General features: G+C 45.4%; 1 protein-coding gene across 1 annotated transcript in view; it reads left to right on the top strand.

Annotated features, from left to right (window-relative positions):
* LOC126482161 (nephrin-like) overlaps window positions 1-10888 on the top strand; it is a 668749-nt gene extending 657861 nt beyond the window's left edge. The window contains exons 17-18 of the mRNA XM_050106138.1: window positions 8682-8777; window positions 8880-10888. Coding sequence (XP_049962095.1) covers window positions 8682-8777; window positions 8880-9014 — 231 coding nt within the window. The 3' untranslated portion in view covers window positions 9015-10888. The remainder of the gene's footprint in view (window positions 1-8681; window positions 8778-8879) is intronic.
* Window positions 10889-21848: the final 10960 nt, after the last annotated feature.

Raw genomic sequence — 21848 nt, forward strand, 5'->3', positions numbered from 1 at the left:
TATCATCCATTTCCGGATTATTTTTAGTGTTTTCATACATTCGTTCCTCCTAGAATCTACGGAGAACTTTCTCATTTTCTACTTTATCAGTCCACTAAATTTTCAACATGCTTATCTACCGACACATCTCAACAGCTTCGAATCTCTTATTTTCAGGTTTTCCCGTAGGCCATGTCTCATTACCATACAATGTTGTGCTCCAAAAGTACGTTGCCAAAGATTTCTTCCTCGAATTAAGACCTATGTTTGATATCAGCAGACTTCTCTTGGCCAGGAACGCCCTCTTTACTAGCGCTAGTCCGCTTTTTGTTTAGTCTTTGCTCCGTCCGTCATGGGTTGTTTTGCTGTCTAGGAACACGAATGTACTGTTCGTGTCAGCCACTGTAGTGCATGAGCTCTTAATCTGCCTGTACTATAATTCCCGCACTTGTCGCTCTTGCTGTCCTCCGAATTATGCGGATGATGTTTTTCCGAAAGTCGGATGGTATGTCACGAGACCCATACATTCCACACGCTGACGTGAATAGCTGTTGTTTGCCACTTCCAACAATGATTTTAAAAATTCTGATGGAGTGTTCTCTATCCCTAGTACCTCATTTGATCTTAGGTCGCCTGGGGCTCTTTTAAATTGTGATTCTAATACTGTTTCCCGTATCTCTTCCTGTCGACCCCTGTTTATTTTTCTGTCACGTCATCAGACAAGTCCACCCTCTCATAGAGGCCTTCAGTGTAGTCCTTCCACCTATACGATGTATCCTCTGCGTTTAACAGTGGAATTCGCATTGCACTCTTTACGTTAACGCCCATGCGTTTAACTTCATTGGAGGATGTTTTAACGAATCTCTTCTGAATTTTGAGTCGAGCCCTCCGACAGTCGTCCCTTTTTGGAGTTCTTCATGTTTTTCATGTATCCATTTTGCATTCGGTTTCCTGTATTTCATTCCTAAATGACGTATATTTTCCTGAATTTCTCTGAACATTTTTGGGCTTCCTTCCTACAACAGTTAAAACAACGCAAATAATGTACGGGACATAGTCGAAGCCCGTGTGTTACATTATTGATTTCAACCTGTTGCCCGCGTAAAATGCGAGCATCCACACATGTATTTCTCTAGTGGCAACCCATTACAAACTAAATGCTTTTGTTTATTCATCGTTTCGTATTGAATCTCTTGCAGTATCCGTGTTTTCAGAAAAAATTGTGGGTTTCAGTCAAGCCAGTTACGCAAACAATATGTTTCAGAATTATTGAGCCGTCGTCAGTGCGTACACGTTAATCAGTTCTTAATTTTTTATCCTCCCAGTTAAGAAATTAGCAAAGAGTACTCACCAACGATCGAATGAAGTGACTGATACAGATTCGGGTTTATATAAAAAGTATTTTTCTGTATAGCAGGGGAAACTGAAGTCCAGCAATAAAACATTTCAGTTCGTACTGGACTGGCATCAGAGCGGTGAATACCTGTTCTCGTGTCTGGTGAACGAAGCAGCATAAAATAAATTCAATAATTCGCGACATGTGATTATGTTCGGTAATTAATTACAACTGCCGGCCGTGGTGGCCGAGCGGTTCTAGGCGTTTCAGTCTGGAACCGAGCGACCGCTACGGTCGCAGGCTCGAATCCTGACCCAGGCATGGATGAGTGTGATGTCCTTAGGTTGGTTAGTTTTAATTAGTTCTAAGTTCTAGGCGACTGATGACCTCAGAAGTTAATTCGCATAGAGCTCAGAGCCATTTGAACCATTTTTTTTTTTTTTTTTTTTTTTTTTGTAATCGATTCCTGAGTTAACTAGAATTTGACAGCAATTCGAATCCCTGATGCAAGGTACCGTAGCACGCCGCCACTGGAGAAGTAAAGGCCCCTTATAATGTGGATATGAGCCGGAACATTTAGTTTTGCCTGCTCTAACCGCATGCTGCGGTACTTTGGCGCGTGCAGTCGAACGTGTTCCAAGACTGCTGACATACCTGTACACTCGCAATCAAACTAAAATTTTATAATACAACTTCAGTTTTTCGAGGCGACGATTACAACTTAATGACTAATCCTCGTAAGAATTATGGCACAATAAACGCACTCACTGTTCTGGATTAAATGTCGAAGGCGTCACAATATATGTCACATGAGCGATTACTATATAATTACAGATGAAGTAAAAAGTAATTGCGATTTTTATTTTTGTGTGCACCATTCCTTGTGCTAAATCTACAGAGCAAGAATCAACTTGTTTTTCCAACTTATTTGTTATGGAAACTACAATAAACCACCGACAGTAACATACTCTAAAAAAAATTAAGACCCCTTATAACTACTAATTCCTGCAATCAGAGTGCCCTTTGCCTCTGTACCCGTACAGCTATTCCACGTCGACGTCTGCTATTTGCAGCTAGTAGATAGCGTACCGCGACGAAAGTGACGTAGCACAATCGTTGCGGAAGAAAGGATGGTCAAGAATGGTCTAGGCGGAAGGATATTTCAGGGACTGTTTTCACACAGGCGCCCTCTTCCTCTATTGCTGGTTGATGGCCGCTGATGGACGTTGGCCGCACATATGTATTTGTTGTCAGCTGTGGTATTTGGTTGTAAACACTATTACGTCGGCCAGATTCCGCATCAGATTTGGCAACCCGCATCGCTGGTCTGCCTGCTGTGCTGACACTGCAATAGGCGTCTGTGGTGGCTGTAGTAGTCCTCCCCCCACCCCCCAACCCCCCACCCCGCCCAGGGGCTAGGGGAAGGTACATCTGAAGTTGGTCCCAGGTTCCGCTGGTGGAACGGCATCATGGGGGTGTTGGAGTTGCCGATGATTCAGAAATGGCTCTGAGCACTATGGGACTTAACTTCTGAGGCCATCAGTCCCCTAGAACTTAGAACTACTTAAACCCAACTAACCTAAGGACTTCACACATATCCATGCCTGAGGCAGGATTCGGACCTAAGACCGTAGAGGTCGAGCGGTTCCAGACTGTAGCGCCTAGAACCGCTTGGTGGTCGATGGTGGGGGCCTCACATCGACATCCATAGGATAAGTCTCTGCGAAAACTGGGGTCGGCGGTGGCGGCGCTGCGGTGGCCATGGCTGAAATGTCGGTATCTGCGATGGAAGTGGCTGTGACTGTGGCGGCTTCGACGGCGGCGGCGAAAGGACGTCCAATGAGCCCCCAGCCTCCTGGAAGATACCAGACCAAAGGCGTGACGCCAGAGACAATGGCAGTGCCGATCCTGGCCCACGATGGTGCCATAGCGGGTCTAAATGCTTCCGACAGAGGGAACCATCATCAAGGACAACAGTTGCCATGGTGCTGCTGAGAAGCGTGGAGACCTTGGCGGTAACGCAGCAGGGATGGTCCTTGGGAAACACCAACGCCCAGACTGGACCTTGCAGAGAGAACCACAGATGCACCGAGGCAGGAGCAGCTGGATGAGGGGAAGCAGAAAACGGGAGTGACCAGGGCGTCCAATGAGGGCGGCCATGCAGCTTCTCCACCTTAGAGTACCCTGTGGGACCGGAAGAACGATAAGTAGAGCGGAAGACGTCGAGGCCAGTTGCTTGGAAGCGATGCTGACACAGTTTGCCAACTGCAGTTCAAATGTGAAGAAAAAACTTTCAGCCAAGCCATCAGACGCAGGATGCAACATCACGGTATGGAGCTGCTGGATGCCCGACATAGCACAGAAGGATGTAAACGATGCCAATGTGAACTGCAGGCTGTTGTCCATCACAATTGCCTGTGGTAGACCCTCATGGCAAATATATGAGAGAGTGCTCGAATGGTGTGAGCAGCCGTCGTCACAGGCCATGTGGCAATATATGGAAAACCACTGTCGGCATCAACCAAAACGAAACAGTAGGACCCTAGGAACGCACCCGAAAAACGAGATGGAGCCGGGAGTACAGGGAGGCAGTCGGAGGCAACGGAAGCAGGCGTCGTGGCAGTGCCAACTGCTGACACTGACAGCAGCTGCAGGAACCCACCATGTCGGTGATGTCACCGTCGATTCCCCGCCAGTAGATATGTTGGTAGGCGAGGCGCTTTGTCAGAATAATCTGCAGTCCCTGACATATAGGAGCGCGAGGACTCGCTGATGGTGGAAGGACGATCAGCGTCCACTAAGAGCAGAAGAACCCTGTTGTGAATGGAAAGGTCATTGCCGCAAGGCCAGTTAGCCTGAACCTCAGGGTCCGACACCTGATGGCAATCAGAGGAACAAATGAGTTCAACGTGGTGCAGTCGTCCAGAGGCTGTGTGATGAGCTAGGTGTCCAGAGACAATACGGTAACAACTGAGGAGGCTATGGCATCCAGATGAAAACAAGCTACTGAATCAGCATAGATGAAACTGCTCCCATAGGAAGTCAAGAAAGATCAGCGTTGCCGTGGAGAGCCATGGCCTGGTAATGGATGTCGTAGATGTATCCTGCTGGGAACAACGCCCAGTGCTGCAGGCGGCGAACTGTTCCGGTTGGAATGGTGGATGAGGCTTCAAACATGGAAACCAAGGGCTTGTGGTCCATGTAGATCGTAAACCAGCAGACGCAGTTGAAGATGTGGAACTTCGTGAATCCAAGTACGATGGCTATCGCCTCCTTCTCGATGTGGTTATAGTTGCGCTGTGTTTGTGATAGGGCTCTCGAGGGGAAAGCAACTGGATGCCAATCACCATAAACAATTTGAGACAACACAGCCCCCAGCCCATTATGTGAAGCATCAGTGGCCAAAATAAGAGTCTTGGTGTGGTCGTTCGGGACAAGGCACAGTGGAGCGAGAAGAGCAGATGTAAGATGCTCAAAAGCCCAACCACATCCTGGCGACCAGGTCAGGGGAACATTATTGTAAAGGAGGCTATGCAGACGCTCCGACAGAGCCGCAGCATGTGGGACGAAACACCGATAACAGTTTAGTTGACCCAAGATGGATTCGAGCTGGGAGATATTTGTCAGTGTCAGGAACCAGTGAATGGCCTCGAAGTATTACAGCGTAGGGAGAATGCGAGTGGAGCTCAAGACATGACCAAGATAGGTCAACTGTCGCACAAATAATTTGCATTTGGCCCTGTATCACCATAATCCCCTGGAGTGCAGGCGATCACAAAGTGCAGGCAGTTGTATTGGAAGAGCCCAAAGGAAGTACTGATGACAAGGACTTCTTTAGAGGGAACGTCGACTGGCAGCTGAAGGTATGCTACCCAAAGATCAATCTTGGCGAAGATCTTTCCATCCGCCAGCTTGGATAGAGTATCTTAGACCTCTGGAATAAGGCATGAGTCAATGACATCCTGGGCATTGACGGTGGCCTTCAAATCATCGTATAGCCTGAGGAACTCATTCGTTTTTTCTTTTATTTCATACTCATCTTGATCCAAAATCTGCTCAATGATTGCTGATGGGCGACCAATACTGTGCATCCTAAAATAAGTTCCAGTGAACTTAAGATCAAGTTGTAGTGAATACGTTAACTGAAATGGTAGAGAATTTTCTTTGCTGTTGTGATCTTACTAAAAGTCTTCTAGTATCTTTTGTTTCCTTGAGTGTCTATAGCAACATTGTCCTTTGCTATGCCATCCATGGCTTCCATCAAAAGAAAGTTTTCTCTCTTTATTTGCAGTGCAGAAACTTTCAGACTGACCTCCGTCACTTCTTCCATCCGATCTTAGGGAACATATACATGTTTCAAATGACTCTTTGCGTTATCTTTGCATGTATGTACGGCGAGTTTCAAGGAACTTGTGTTCTGTTGTGTGAATATGTTGATTTTGCCTCAATATACAGGGTGAGTCACCTAACGTTACCGCTGGATATATTTCGTAAACCACATCAAATACTGACGAACCGATTCCACAGACCGAACGTGAGGAGAGGGGCTAGTGTAATTGTTTAATACAAACCATACCAAAATGCACGGAAGTATGTTTTTTAACACAAACCTACGTTTTTATAAAATGGAACCCCGTTAGTTTTGTTAGCACATCTGAACATATAAACAAATACGTAATCAGTGCCGTTTGTTGCATTGTAAAATGTTAATTACAACCGGAGATATTGTAACCTAAAGTTGACGCTTGAAACCCCCGACGTTGAGTTGCGTGTTGTAACAAACGCGGGCCACAGTCGTCGAGCAGCATCTGCCGGGACATGTTTACGATGACGACCGTATTTACGAGTGTGGCTGTAGTGCACTGTTATGGTTTGGTCTAGCTGTCGCAGTGTCCACATGTAGCGCTTGCTGCTCTTGTTATTCTGCATTCGTCTCCGCACGCAGACCAGCTGTAGTACACCGTGTTAGCAGACGTCTGTGATAGTGTAGTGTTGTAGGAACTGTGGCCATGGTGTATTAGAACTGTGAAAAGGCGGAGATGATACTCATCTATGGCGAGTGTCGACGAAATGCAGCTGAAGCCTGCAGGGTGTATGCAGAACGGTACTCGGACAGAGGGCATCCAACGTGCCGCACATTGCAAAACATCTACCGCCAACTGTATGCAACAGGTATGGTCGTAGCACGCAAACGGGCCCATAACAGGCCCGTCACAGGAGAAGCGGGTGCAGTTGGTGTGTTAGCTGCTGTTGCCATGAACCCACACATGAGTACACGGGACATTGCGAGAGCCGGTGGACTGAGTCAAAGTAGTGTCATGCGGATACTGCATCGTCACCGCTTTCACCCGTTTCATGTGTCGCAACATTAGAAATTACGTGGTGATGACTTTAATCATCGAGTGGAATTCTGTCAATGGGCATTAACAGAGAATGCGTTGCAGTTCTACCTGTTTACCAGTGAAGCGGGTTTCACAAATCACGGGGCAGTGAACCTACGGAACGTGCATTACTGGTCCGCGGACAATCCTCGCTGGCTCAGACAGGTAGAGCGACAGCGACCGTGGACTGTAAATGTATGGTGCGGAATCATTGGCGACCACCTCATTGGTCCTCACTTCAATGCAGGGGCCCAAACAGCTGCAACATACATCACGTTTCCACAGAATGATCTGCCAACTTTGCTCGAAAATGTCCCACTGGAAACGCGTCGATGTATGTGGTATCAGCATGATGGTGCACCTGCCATTCCGCAATTAACACCAGGCTGACCCTTGACAGGATGTTCGACGGGCGTTTCATAGGACGTGGAGGACGCATAAATTGGCCAGCCCGTTTTCCTAATCTTACACCTCTGGACTTCTTTCTGTGGGGTACGTTAAAGGAGAATGTGTACCGTGATGTGCCTACAACCCCAGAGGATATGAAACAACGTATTGTGGCAGCCTGCGGCGACATTACACCAAATGTACTGCGGCGTGTACGACATTCATTACGCCAGAGATTGCAATTGTGTTCAGCAAATGATGGCCACCACATTGAACATCTATTGGCCTGACATGTCGGGACACACTCTATTCCACTCCGTAATTGAAAACGGAAACCACGTGTGTACGTGTACCTCACCCCTCATGGTAATGTACATGTGCGTCAGTGAAAAAGGCCAATAAAAAGGTGTTAGCATGTGGACGTAATGTGCTGTTCAAGTCCCTTCTGTACCTGAGGCCCATCACCGTTCCCTTTGGATCCCTACGTAATTCGGTGCTCTCCGATACACACGATCGAACAGCGGAGGAGTGGTACTCAAGCGTCAACTTCAGGTTACAATATCTCCGGATGTAATTAACATTTTACAATACAACAAACGGCACTGATTACGTATTTGTTTATATGTTCAGATGTGCTAACAAAACTAACGGGGTTCCATTTTAAAAAACCTAGGTTTGTGTTAAAAAACATACTTCCGTGCATTTTTTATGGTTTGTATTAACCAATTACACTAGCCCCTCTCCTCACGTTCGGTCTGTGGAATCGATTAGTCAGTATTTGATGTGGTTTACGAAATATATCCAGCGGTAATGTTAGGTGACTCACCCTGTATACATTCACTGTGTGTATATGCCTATTTAAACATGCATTAAACACTGTTATAAGGAGTGTTAAAGGAATACACATTAGGGTACAGCACTCTTTTCAGAACGGTGTCCTGGGTTCGATTCCGGGAGGGGTCAGGGATTTTTACCTCCCTCGAGATGACTGGGTGTTTGTGTTGTCCTCATCATTTCACCATCATTCATGAAAAGTGACGAAATTGGGCTCAGCAAAGGCTGGGAATTTGTATGGGCGATGATAATCGCGCAGTTGAGCGCCCCAGAAACCTAACATCATCATCATCATCATCTTTATCTTTTCAGAAAAATGCGTAACTGAAACCTCGTCAATGGTAACGACAATTCTACTTTTATTTCACATCTCCTTTTATTTCACATCTACTAGTTGTATTCTAAATACAATCCGGGCACTCAGTTAGAGCATCAACTTTATCATCAGAGTGGAGAACTAAGCAAGAAGTGGCTTGTGCTTCTTTTACACTGAAGAGATGCTCGTTCTGGCTGGAAAAATGTGCCCTTGGATTCCTTTCTTGTGAAATGTACCGCGTGCACTCTAAGCTCCTCATTTCGCGGTTTTGTTCTAACGACTCATTGTTGATTCATTAACGTGTTATACATTATTGCTGTCTCTGTCATTTCTTTACGTATATTGCAAATGTTTCTTTTGTGACTCTCATGACTGCGCTATTGTTATCATTCAACTGTACAATTATAATTATAAATCGTATTCTGAGAGAACGACGACGCTGTTGCAGGGGCCCGGTGTAGACAGCCCCACAGAGCCTGCGCTGCCGGTTGCGGCCTTTGCGCCTGAGCGGCCTTCGGCGCTGCCCAGCAGACTGCCGCCCCTGGTGGGCTCCGCCACGCTGCCGCGGCGCACCCCCGCCACCGCCCCCGCACCGACGCCCCCGCTGTCACCGCCGGCCCCCGCCCCCGCGCTGCCACATCGCCAGGTGCCGGCACCGCCCTCCGTCGCGTCGGTGCTGGCGTCGCCTGTCACGCCCACGGGCTGCGGTCACCCACTCCGGGAGATCGTCACCGTGCGTACGCCGCTCATGGCCGCCGCCCACCAGGAGAGCTGCGTCTAGCGCGTGGGACTGACTGCAGACTGATACACCTCGTGTTCCAGTATCGACATCTCACGAGAACAGCGCAACTGTAGCTGTCACAACTCGTCATACGGTATCCGGAGACAATAGTGCAAAATAGAAAGGGAAGGTCCTGTTAAGGAAGGGTTATGAACTGTGGTAACACATTTCCTACTTCCCAGTATCACCTCAGTACCAGGAAACTTAGTTTACTGACGTGAAATTTGATGGCCCTCGAACGCATACCTCTCACGGTCAGGAAACGTACTCTCGCATCACTCGCCTGGAGATTTGCTTAAGTTCTGCTGTGCTTCTGAAGGTTAAAGACGTAACGTATTTGCTCAGAAGCTTCCAGTGGATGATACTACAGCGCTCAAATGTATACCTGCTACTCGTGTACCCAGATCCAGCGTGACATGGTGCATAATTATAGTACACTGAAACAGGATTATCAACGGTATTGATCACTTACATAGGGCATTGATCACAGTCGTATTAGGTTGATTCGATATTTAATCGTAACTGCTAGGTGGTTTTCCATTGGCACTTAATGAGTAAATATATTCGAATGACCAGAGCAGCATCTTGTGTTCTCTCTCCTCTTTACAAATGACTCATTATGCTACTGACTTTGTGGTGCATCTCGTCTACCCTCCACTTAAAAATGGTTCACTTTCTGCCCTTCGGATATAGTTCATTATGTGACTGAGATTCATTGGTGTTGCATTAAAATTCACAGAAAAATTTTAACACTTTGCTCGTTAGAAAATATTTCTCAGCTTGTCATATTTTCCTGTTCAAAGGAAAGATAAGTGATCAGGAACTGTGACAGTTCTTTCCTTTACTCTTTAGTCTCTCTTGTTTATCAAAAGTTTCATTGAGTGTTATTATCTACTGAAATGGATACTATACTCGTTTACATATGTGATGAGTAGTAAAACTGTAACCTACTAAATTTTGTAATTATCCTCTTTGTCCATGAAATTACATTCAAATTTTCTGAGTCGAGTTCATTTGCTTGATATAATAACACCACCTTAGAGAAAGGAGGAGTGTGTCATTGAGTTTGTAAGTTGACGGCGTTGTTTTCGATATAATACTCAAGTTCCCTTCTAACGATGTCTTCTGCACTATACTAATAACACATAGAATAACCTGAGTATATTTTATGCTGTTTCAAACTGTACATTATTAAGTGACTTCCTCAGTTTCACTAATACATGTGTACAGTAAATATACGGGATTGAAGTCAGCTTGGAGATCAGTTGTACAGCCACAATGTAATAATTCAATAAGTGCATGTTTATGTACAAGCCATGATCGTTTTGAAAATGCAGTATTTATATGTGATGTAATTGTTGATGAACACTGATATTTATACATGTGTTACCATGTGCTTGGAAATTTTTTATGAAGGAACATTGATCGCAAAGGATATAAATGTCTATATAAAAACTGTTGGGTGTTAAACATTTATGAAGACTGTTTGATGAAGAGAATGCATATCGATGACATGTTTATTCTTCGAATGTACGAGCGAAGAGAGTTTATAACAAATTTTACTCAATACTGTTCAGCATTCTATGAAGAACCGTTGTGCGGCCACATTTTAGCTTATATATGCCTATTCCTAAAGACCAATGTGAAATTACATACAAATTGTGGGAACTGGTGTGACTGTGAGATGTGAGATAAAAGTTTATTAAGTTTTGTACTTCACGTGTCATATGATTTTGGTATTTTTGTATTTGTCGAGATAGATCTCTAATTAGTCAGAATTGTAATCCCAAATTAGCTCAGCTGATTGAAATTGCAGTTATCTCTGATGTATGTGTCATGATTTCCTAACAATGCAATAACGTTGTAATTTTATGTAAAGAGATTTAATTTGTGTGTCTACAACACTATACCGACAAACATGTTTACACTTCTCTTTTACTTTTCCGAACTTACTAATAATATTCTAACGTTAACTAAATGGATTGTATACTTGGTGTGAAAAGAAGCTGCTCGAAACTGTAAGAGCCATAAAATTCTGTAAATCTTCCATATATGTAATTACGTGAAATAAATATATTTTGATATGTTATTCTGCAGGGAATTCGTCATAGTTCAGAATCTATTCGAGAAAATAATATTTGAAAAGAAAAAACAACTGAGTGAAGTATTACCTCAACCTCTTTCACATGCATCGTGGAGAATTAGTGACCTTAATATCTATGCATTTACTATTGTAGTTGTGACGTGCTTTTAAGCTCACATGGTAGAATGCAGAAGCACAGATCTGCTTACTATTTCATTTTTTCTAACTCTGAGTACTGGAAAGGAGTGGTGGTTGCATGGCTATTAATCGCAGCACAGTATGTGATGTAAAATCATGAAACGTTATTAGATGTACACATTAGCGTATTTCACATAATTTCACTCTCATGACTGGGGCACTGTATTGTAGCGTGGATTCCACGAAACACTGCATTTGGAAGCTAACGTCAGCTATAACAAATCGCTGTTCATAACATGCGAGGTATGTGTAGGAGACTCAATCAATGCTCGATAGCTGCCAAAATGTGATTGTACCTGTAGGTTGGTGTGTAAGTGTGATAGACGGAAGATGGTTCAACTGAGTGAGACACAAGCAGGTCGTTGTCAATAGAAGCCTTTTGCTTAATCTCCAATCGTATTAATAACGCTGGCTCACATCTGGCGAACAGTGGGCGGTGGATGTTACACTCTTGTACCATGGCGGAAAAGTACTGGCGGGATTATGTCAGTAGCTGTTACGCCCGGCTCAGGACAGCAGTGGATAGCTCTCATGACACGAGCATTCCTGTATGAGCTGCTGAGCTGCCTCAGCAGCTGACGAGACACACTCTCGTCACCGGCCAAGTACAGGAAATACAGCCAACATTTCTCAGCTGTAAATAGGAAAATGAACCACCACTACGATAACATCAAAGAAATGTATTTCAAACGACTAGTTTCGACGCGAACCTTTCGCCATCATCAGGTTCATGTATAGTGGAGCCCATATAATAGTAGTTGTCGTGGATTCCCTACGTCACTTGGGTACGTTCTGCAACGCGTTGTCAGCACCTGTTGTCTGTCTCATGATTGTGAGAATGATGGACTCCCTCAAAATGTCTCAGCTGTGGCAGTTCACGGGAGGATGGATGTCTACTGTGCAAGCCCCAGTCCGGTGGATGCCCTGTGGCCCAGTGGCTTGGTGGTCCCAGTTTGATCCCCGGCCCAACAGTTCTGTGGATTTACACTCGTGGCAGATAACCCTATGAGGATGGAGGTGGAACAATGGTAGCCTCAAGCGAAAGCCAAAAGTAGAGTAGATGCTTGTCGATTTCACTCTCATTCGATGAAGTGCCTCTCTGCAGGTTAGTACTTACACAAGGTTTGCTGTGGTGTGGCTGCTGCCAGCGATATGTGTGTTGTGTGCTGTAGTGTCCCTCATTTCAGTAACACAATGGCTACTGAACGATTTGGCGGTGTCGCCTGTGAGGGTACCATCTGCAATCCCCTGTCAGCGTATTGTAGCAAGAGACTGCTTGCAACAGTGAGCCCACTTGCATTAGACTTGAGACTTGCACGATTACATGAACAACATTTAATGAACAAATCTCAGGAATGCCAAATAGACAATGGGTTTCATTCAATTCACGAAATAACACAACATCAAGTTAAAGCCACGTTCCTTGATATCTAATAAATAATTGTTTTTAGCTGCAGTATCTATCACACATATGAGCACACGAAAAATAATTATGTATTTAGGACCAAGGAATCATCATTTATCCTTATGTAATGTTAATCCATGACTTGAAAACGGTCGTTTTACTGAAACTTGTGGGCTGTGAATGTACATTAAAACGCTTTTCGTGGTTCCAAGATACCATTCTTTAAAAACATATTAAGTATTCAACACCGTTTACCAAAAATATGGTGATCTTTAATATATTGTAGCTATCGTATCATCAGAAGACCAATCACTTTACTGGTTTTGAAGTGTTCTACAAACCGTCCTAACAAGATGATCCATTGTCTTGCTAGCAGCACATCTCAGCAGGGGGACGCTTTGGCAACAAACGGTTGCATATGATTGGATAGCGGCAGACAATAGTAGATATATTGAGGGACTAGTTCGTCTCAGGTAACGCCACACAAGATTACCTTCACCACCGTTCCGACCAGTGTCCTGGCGGGATGCATTCGTATTACGATTTTTCGACAACCTCGTGTTTCATCGTGTACCACACCGCTTGTAGGGCACAAGATAGTATTCCTACTGGCATGCTTATTCCAATATCCTGTGACTTTCGGTAAAGAGAGGCGCCCGTATAGGAAAGCAGTTTCTATACGCCATGTCGAGTTGAGAAACCTCAATTTTATGGCTCCTGACTGATGTTGAATTATCAGACAATTGGTTACACAATGACCCATTCATCGCTGTTGTATTCTCCAAGTGACTATAGCGGTTGCCGCTTTTTCCTATTTAAGGGACGCATCGTATCACAAGTCTCGCAAGTCGTACACTGGACTGTTACGTTAATGGACAGTGTAAGGTCTCACAAAATCCGAGTATCATGATCTGCGCCGGCCGAAGTGGCCGTGCGGTTAAAGGCGCTGCAGTCTGGAACCGCAAGACCGCTACGGTCGCAGGTTCGAATCCTACCTCGGGCATGGATGTTTGTGATGTCCTTAGGTTTAACTAGTTCTAAGTTCTAGGGGACTTAATGACCTCAGCAGTTGAGTCCCATAGTGTTCAGAGCCATTTGAACCATCATGATCTGCAAAGTTAGGCCTTCCACAATGGCGCCGGTTCCGCTCTCACACAGGAGTCATCTCTACTCAAGTTTCTCTTACGTCCACTGGCAAGACATTATTGCATTCATATAAAATGACTAAAAAAGCAAATATACTTTGAAGTAGAATATTCTTTTATTTTTCTGACAGGCTTGATGCAATATTTGTCTTACTATATACAGTGACCTTGCTGCAGTGGTAACGCACGTTCCTGTCAGATCACCGAATTTAAGCGCTATTGGGTTGGGCTAGCACTTGGATGGGTGACCATGCGGTCTGCCGAGCATTGTTGGCAAGCAGGGTGCACTCGGCCCTTGTGAGGTCAACTGAGGATCTACTTGATTGAGAAGCAGCGGTTCCGGTCTTGTCAACCACATACGACCAGAGAGCGGTGTGTTGACCATATGCCCCTCCAAATCTGTATCCAATGACGCCTGTGGGCTGAAGATGACACGACGGCCGGTCGGTACCGTTGGGCATTCCAAGGCCGATTCAGACGGATGTACAATGGTATACACTGAATATTTACGTCGAGGTACGACGTAGTTCATTACGTTAATTCTTATTAAGGCTTCTGCAAAGCATCTCTACTCCTGTAAAGTGATCGTATGGTGTCTGTCGGCCAAGACGGTATGGAAATGTTGAGAGGAACTGCAGCTGCATCCCGTTTCAGTATTATGCGTAATATCCCATAACGAAGGCTATTTTCGATACATTTTTTCTAATCACTTACTCACATACGATATATGTACACTCCTGGAAATGGAAATAAGAACACATTGACACCGGTGTGTCAGACCCACCATACTTGACCCGGACACTGCGAGAGGGCTGTACAAGCAATGATCACACGCACGGCACAGCGGACACACCAGGAACCGCGGTGTTGGCCGTCGAATGGCGCTAGCTGCGCAGCATTTGTGCACCGCCGCCGTCAGTGTCAGCCAGTTTGCCGTGGCATACGGAGCTCCATCGCAGTCTTTAACACTGGTAGCATGCCGCGACAGCGTGGACGTGAACCGTATGTGCAGTTGACGGACTTTGAGCGAGGGCGTATAGTGGGCATGCGGGAGGCCGGGTGGACGTACCGCCGAATTGCTCAACACGTGGGGCGTGAGGTCTCCACAGTACATCGATGTTGTCGCCAGTGGTCGGCGGAAGGTGCACGTGCCCGTCGACCTGGGACCGGACCGCAGCGACGCACGGATGCACGCCAAGACCGTAGGATCCTACGCAGTGCCGTAGGGGACTGCACCGCCACTTCCCAGCAAATTAGGGACACTGTTGCTCCTGGGGTATCGGCGAGGACCATTCGCAACCGTCTCCATGAAGCTGGGCTGCGGTCCCGCACACCGTTAGGCCGTCTTCCGCTCACGCCCCAACATCGCGCAGGCCGCCTCCAGTGGTGTCGCGACAGGCGTGAATGGAGGGACGAATGGAGACGTGTCGTCTTCAGCGATGAGAGTCGCTTCTGCCTTGGAGCCAATGATGGTCGTATGCGTGTTTGGCGCCGTGCAGGTGAGCGCCACAATCAGGACTGCATACGACCGAGGCACACAGGGCCAACACCCGGCATCATGGTGTGGGGAGCGATCTCCTACACTGGCCGTACACCACTGGTGATCGTCGAGGGACACTGAATAGTGCACGGTACATCCAAACCGTCATCGAACCCATCGTTCTACCATTCCTAGACTGGCAAGGGAACTTGGTGTTCCTACAGGACAATGCATGTCTGCATGTATCCCGTGCCATCCAACGTGCTCTAGAAGGTGTAAGTCAACTACTCTGGCCAGCAAGATCTCCGGATCTGTCCCCCATTGAGCATGTTTGGGACTGGATGAAGCGTCGTCTCACGCGGTCTGCACGTCCAGCACGAACGCTGGTCCAACTGAGGCGCCAGGTGGAAATGGCATGGCAAGCGGTTCCACAGGACTACATCCAGCATCTCTACGATCGTCTCCATGGGAGAATAGCAGCCTGCATTGCTGCGAAAGGTGGATATACACTGTACAAGTGCCGACATTGTGCATGCTCTATTGCCTGTGTCTATGTGCCTGTGGTTCTGTCAGTGTGATCATGTGATGTATCTGACCCCAGGAATGTGTCAATAAAGTTTCCCCTTCCTGGGACAATGAATTCACGGTGTTCTTATTTCAATTTCCAGGAGTGTAGTTTGACAGGTAAAGTTCTTTGCATAGTTGTGCAAACTGAAAAAAAACTTTAAGCCATATTTACTATTTAGTATTCAATTTAAAACTACATGCTATGTTCCAGTGGAAGGATTAACAGTAAAAATACATGTACGAGGTGCAGTCAAGTTCTAAGGCCTCCGATTTTTTTTTCTAATTAACTACTCACCCGAAATCGATGAAACTGGCGTTACTTCTCGACGTAATCGTCCTGCAGACGTACACATTTTTCACAACGCTGACGCCATGATTCCATGGCACCGGCGAAGGCTTCTTTAGGAGTCTGTTTTGACCACTGGAAAATCGCTAAGGCAATAGCAGCACGGCTGGTGAATGTGCAGCCACGGAGAGTGTCTTTCATTGTTGGAAAAAGCCAAAAGTCACTAGGAGCCAGGCCAGGTGAGTGGGGAGCATGAGGAATCACTTCAAAGTTGTTATCACGAAGAAACTGTTGCGTAACGTTAGCTCGATGTGCGGGTGCGTTGTCTTGGTGAAACAGCACACGCGCAGCCCTTCCCGGACGTTTTTGTTGCAGTGCAGGAAGGAATCTGTTCTTCAAAACATTTTCGTAGGATGCACCTGTTACCGTAGTGCCCTTTGGAACGCAATGGGTAAGGATTACGCCCTCGCTGTCCCAGAACATGGACACCATCATTTTTTCAGCACTGGCGGTTTCCCGAAATTTTTTTGGTGGCGGTGAATCTGTGTGCTTCCATTGAGCTGACTGGCGCTTTGTTTCTGGATTGAAAAATGGCATCCACGTCTCATCCATTGTCACAATCGACGAAAACAAAACCCCGTTCATGCTGTCGTTGTGCGTCAACATTGCTTGGCAACATGCCACACGGGCAGCCATGTGGTCGTCCGTCAACATTCGTGGCACCCTCTTGGATGACACTTTTCGCATTTTCAGGTCGTCATGCAGGATTGTGTGCACAGAACCCACAGAAATGCCAACTCTGGAGGCGATCTGTTCAACAGTCATTCGGCGATACCCCAAAACAATTCTCTCCACTTTCTCGATCATGTCGTCAGACCGGCTTGTGCGAGCCGGAGGTTGTTTCGGTTTGTTGTCACACGATGTTCTGCCTTCATTAAACTGTCGCACCCACGAACGCACTTTCGACACATCCATAACTCCATCACCACATGTCTCCTTCAACTGTCGATGAATTTCAATTGGTTTCACACCACCCAAATTCAGAAAACGAATGATTGCACGCTGTTCAAGTAAGGAAAACGACGCCAATTTAAGTATTTAAAACCGTTGTCATTCTCGCCGCTGGCGGTAAAATTCCATCTGCCGTACGGTGCTGCCATCTCTGGGACGTATTGAGAATGAACGCGGCCTCATTTTAAAACAATGCGCATGTTTCTATCTCTTCCAGTCCGGAGAAAAAAAATCGGAGGCCTTAGAACTTGAATGCACCTCGTAAGCCAGATCCTTACGGGCGTACGACATCAGTGTATTACTTTAACAACAATTCTGTAGTAACGATTTGATTAAGGCCTGCTGCCAATCTGGTATTATTCTGGACAATGTTTCCATAGTGGTGAAGTTGATTTTAATTGGGTTACTTCGTTCTTTATGAAGGTAGGGTCCCTGCGCCAGTCGTTTATACTGGTGACACTCATTTCCTCTCGAGAGAGAGAAAGCAAAACTGTCCTCACTGCCCTGTTGTTTAGAAACACAACAGTGATGTCATGTGTACGGCACAGTTCATGGCGGTGTACATTGACCTCATACGTCTGTTTATCGGATTTGCTCAGCCAGTTACACGGAGAATTACGGAGTCCCTACTCTCATGTAGCTTATTTATCACTCATAGAAAGCACTTTTGGAAGTGGAAAACCATCGTCCTCACTCCAGTAAGGCGTTGTTAACGAGCGAATTTTTCTATGTCTTGTTAGAAAACCCAATATGCTCCTATTGTATCCAGATAGTTAACATTCCAAACGAAAACAGGACAAGAGGCACAGACATTACTTCCATTCGTAACAAGGATGAACCTAATCCTTACGATCACGCTTATCAAGCCCTTGCGTCGGTCTCCTTCCACTGCCAAGATTACTTGAAGCCTCAGGATGTTTGTTATCAAGTGATCTGTGTTTATAAATCAAGTTGCTTCATAAGTATTTTACCCTCATTTAGATTCAGGACTCCTCCATCTTCCTTCATCTACACCCACATATGAATGACTACTCTGCAGCTCACTTTTAAGTGTATGTTAGAGGATTTACACAATCGCTTTCAGTCTATTTCCTGACCATTCCTCCCTCGAATAAGTAATTTTTCAGTGGGATCTCTGATTTTACTTATTTTATTACGACGGTCAGTTCTCAGTTTGTAGGTAGAAAGCAGCAAAATATTTTCCCATTTGGAGAAGAAATTTGCTGAGTGAAATTTCGTTAAAGGATCTCCCCTCAACTAAGAACGCCTTTGATGTAATTACTGCCACCCCGAGTATAATATCCATATCTATTACATCTGCTTCCCTGTTTCGCCATAACACATTGAACGCATGCGATAGCATGCGCTATCTAAAGTATCCGAAACGCCCCTCATATAAACGCGATTTCTTCAGGACTCATACCTCTGGTTCTATTTGTGATAGAAAGGTGGGATCAAGTGTTGTGCATCGCGCTTGGGCTTTGAACTATTTGTATAGCCAGCAGAAGGACCGGCTTACTGTAATTATCCTACAGTACAGCGGCAAAAATACGAATGTTACACACTTCAACTGCTTAGGCAAATGGAGAAAATCGATTGGTTCTTTTTGCATTAGATGCGATCTACGGTTAGGCTTAAGGAGCTTATGGAGGCACCGTTTAGTTCAAGGGTGGTTCCTGAGAAAACCAGAAAAACTTTTTCCGAGTACCAAAAAGACGGCTATTCACAACAAACGTCTGTAATTTTAACGATATATTCCTAAGATCTTGATGTTGAACAACCCACAAATGTTTTTGACATCTTCATCCGTTACCGAGATACAAAGATTCAAAGTTACCCCACTTGTACACCTAAAATATGCACGTAAATTCTGTGTGAGGAACTCAGAAAGTGACGTAGCACGGACAAATGTGCTGTAAAGTTTCTTGGTTATCATCAGAATAGTTCTGAGAACCGCATGTAGTAGTAGTACCGAAGCAAATGCAGAATCCTTTTGCATTGAGGATCCTGTACGAGGCGTAAAATCACTTAGTTTTTTGTTATTTCAATTTCTCTTAAATAAAATATCTAAACATTGTTGACCCATAAATTTGTTTTCCTATGAGTCATATCAGTAAAAGGAATCTGTGGGAGAATGCTTCTATCAGAGCACATAAAAGGCATACGAGCCTGTTCAGTGAAAGACTCTGACTGAAAAGTAGGGTACCAGCTGTTGCATTCTACCTTCCTCGACACCTTTAAAACCTTTGCCAAAAGCGTTGGCATGCGAAAGCTATGGGTCCTTTTTTATGCTAAGGGAGAAGGAGACAGTGGCAATTGGAAGGAGACGGAAAAGAAATACTGGAAGACAGTGGATAGTGATTGTGGTATAGAAGAAGTGAAGAACTCAACGGCAATGTGAGAGAAAGAGAGGGTCACCGTGGCAGTAGAAAATAGTAACAGAATAGTGCTAGGAGAAGAGTGAGAGGTCGTCCGCTGTGGCCGAGCGGCTCTGGCCACGTCAGCCTGGAACCGCGAGACCACTATGGTCGCTGGTTCAAATCGTGCTTCGGGCATGGATATGTGTGATTTCCTTTACTTAGTTAGGTGTAAGTAGTTCTAAGTTCTAGGGGACTGATGACCTCAGATGTTACCAGACGTTACCAGACTGTAAACTATACCACCACATTCAAGACTCTAACAGTGCTGTTCAAACTGTATAGAAAATGAGCTCGTCGAACTTAAATTAGTCACCCCAGTGCGGACACGTAGATGAACCGATAAGTATACTTGGAAGGAGAGACAGCATTGATCGTATTTTTGTTTTTTTTTTTTGTTTTATTAAACGCAAAATCGATTTTCGGTCACTTAGTGACCATCTTCAGTGCTAGAAGTTAAAAATTATTTCACATTACGATCAGAGAGTATAAAACAGAAAATCGCAACTACATCTGCATATGAACATAACAGTTGGTAGGAACATACCTGTAATATATAATTTAAATTGGTAGGCACTGGTGTCAACAAGCTTACAGCGATCTCACAAACTGAGGCCGCTGTTTACATGCACTTGTTCAGCAGACCACGGTGTGACAGGGCTTGGCACGCCCTCTATGTGACATGTGTCACGTGAAGACTTAATATTACTGGTTTTGCGAGATATTAACACTAAATAACTCTTGTGCATTTGTGAATCATGAAGTAATTCAAATTTAAAATGAACGTAAAACACATAGCAGACGAAGGGGGAAGGAAATATCTAAAATACATTGGCGTATTGTTTTTAAAAAACAAACCTATAAAACATAAAACAGATCGATGATAAGTTGTCAGAGTGCAGGACAGGTAAAAGAGCAAAAGACAATGAAAAAGAATAATGTATGAATAAAATGAAATGAGGTATAACACAGGTTTTTTAAAAAGCATAATACCCACCATCTGGCGTGGGAAGTTAGAAGTACAACGTTCGTGATTTACGTAAAATGTTACGTTAAGACTAAGGAGTCAAACATATAAAAATAGTAATAGTACGAAACTGCCATTACTTAATAATTAAAATGCCGTGAAACACAATATTCATTACAAAAAAGTTTGTAGGTGTGGATAAACAATTTTGTTATCATATTTAACCGACATGCTGATGTACGTCTCGTTTGTCCCTTTGGACAAGCTAGCAGCAAAGGAGAGAATAAGGTGAACATAGATATAAAAAAGTGGGAAGATCATGGAAGGCAATAGACAAAAAACGGGGTGACTATAAAATGGAGATAAAAAACAGTTTAAAAGGAGCACACACAAAAAGCCACACACTGCGGCGATTAAAAGAACACAAGGCACAGTATGACTGGAGCATAAAGGTATCGACGGATGGGGTAGCACATAGCGTAACACTGACGGCGAACCTCAATGCAGTACACAATTAAAATCACACCTCTTGATGCACAGGAGAAACAGCACTAAACACAACACTGATGTGGCACACTGATGATGATCAATACAGAGGATCTGCCAGGCGCTAGGAGATGAGGGAGACCTGAAGAAGGGAGGGAGGGGAAGAGATGGGGGAGATGAGCGGGTGGCGCGCTGAAGAGGGCCAGGTAGGGAGGGATGTGGGAAGGAAAGAGGCAAGTATGGGGTGCGGGGGGGGGGGGATGGAGGAAAATCCGCTCTGGGAGAAGGAGGGAAGAGGAAAAAGGGGGCCCAGTGAGGGGGGGGGGGGGGGAACACGGCCAGGTTACAGTTGGAAGGAAGGGTAGATGTCACGGCGAAGTTGGTCATCCGGGAGGGGGAGGCGTTGGAAATGGCCCTGATGAAGGAGATGGAGGGTGTGAAGGTGGAGGCAGGGAGGGATACAGCGATAGAGGCGCGGCAATGGGCGGGGGGTGGAGAGGAAGGAGGAAACCAGAGGGTGGGGGGGATCAAGCCTGCGAACAATGTAAATTATGCGGAGATGTTGGAGGAACAGGAGGAGGCGGGGGAAGGGGATCAGTTCATACAGGAGCCTTGTGGGGGAAGGAAGGCGCATACGGAAGGCAAGGCGGAGCACATGGCGTTCAAGGATTTGGAGGGCGTTGTAAAAGTGGGTGGGGGCGGAGATGCAGGCAATGTTGGCATAACAGAGGATAGGACAGATGAGAGATTTGTAGGTGTGGAGTATGGTAGAAGGATGCAATCCCCATG

This window comes from Schistocerca serialis, chromosome 5 (genome assembly GCF_023864345.2).
Source record: "Schistocerca serialis cubense isolate TAMUIC-IGC-003099 chromosome 5, iqSchSeri2.2, whole genome shotgun sequence".
NCBI lineage: Eukaryota > Metazoa > Arthropoda > Insecta > Orthoptera > Acrididae > Schistocerca > Schistocerca serialis.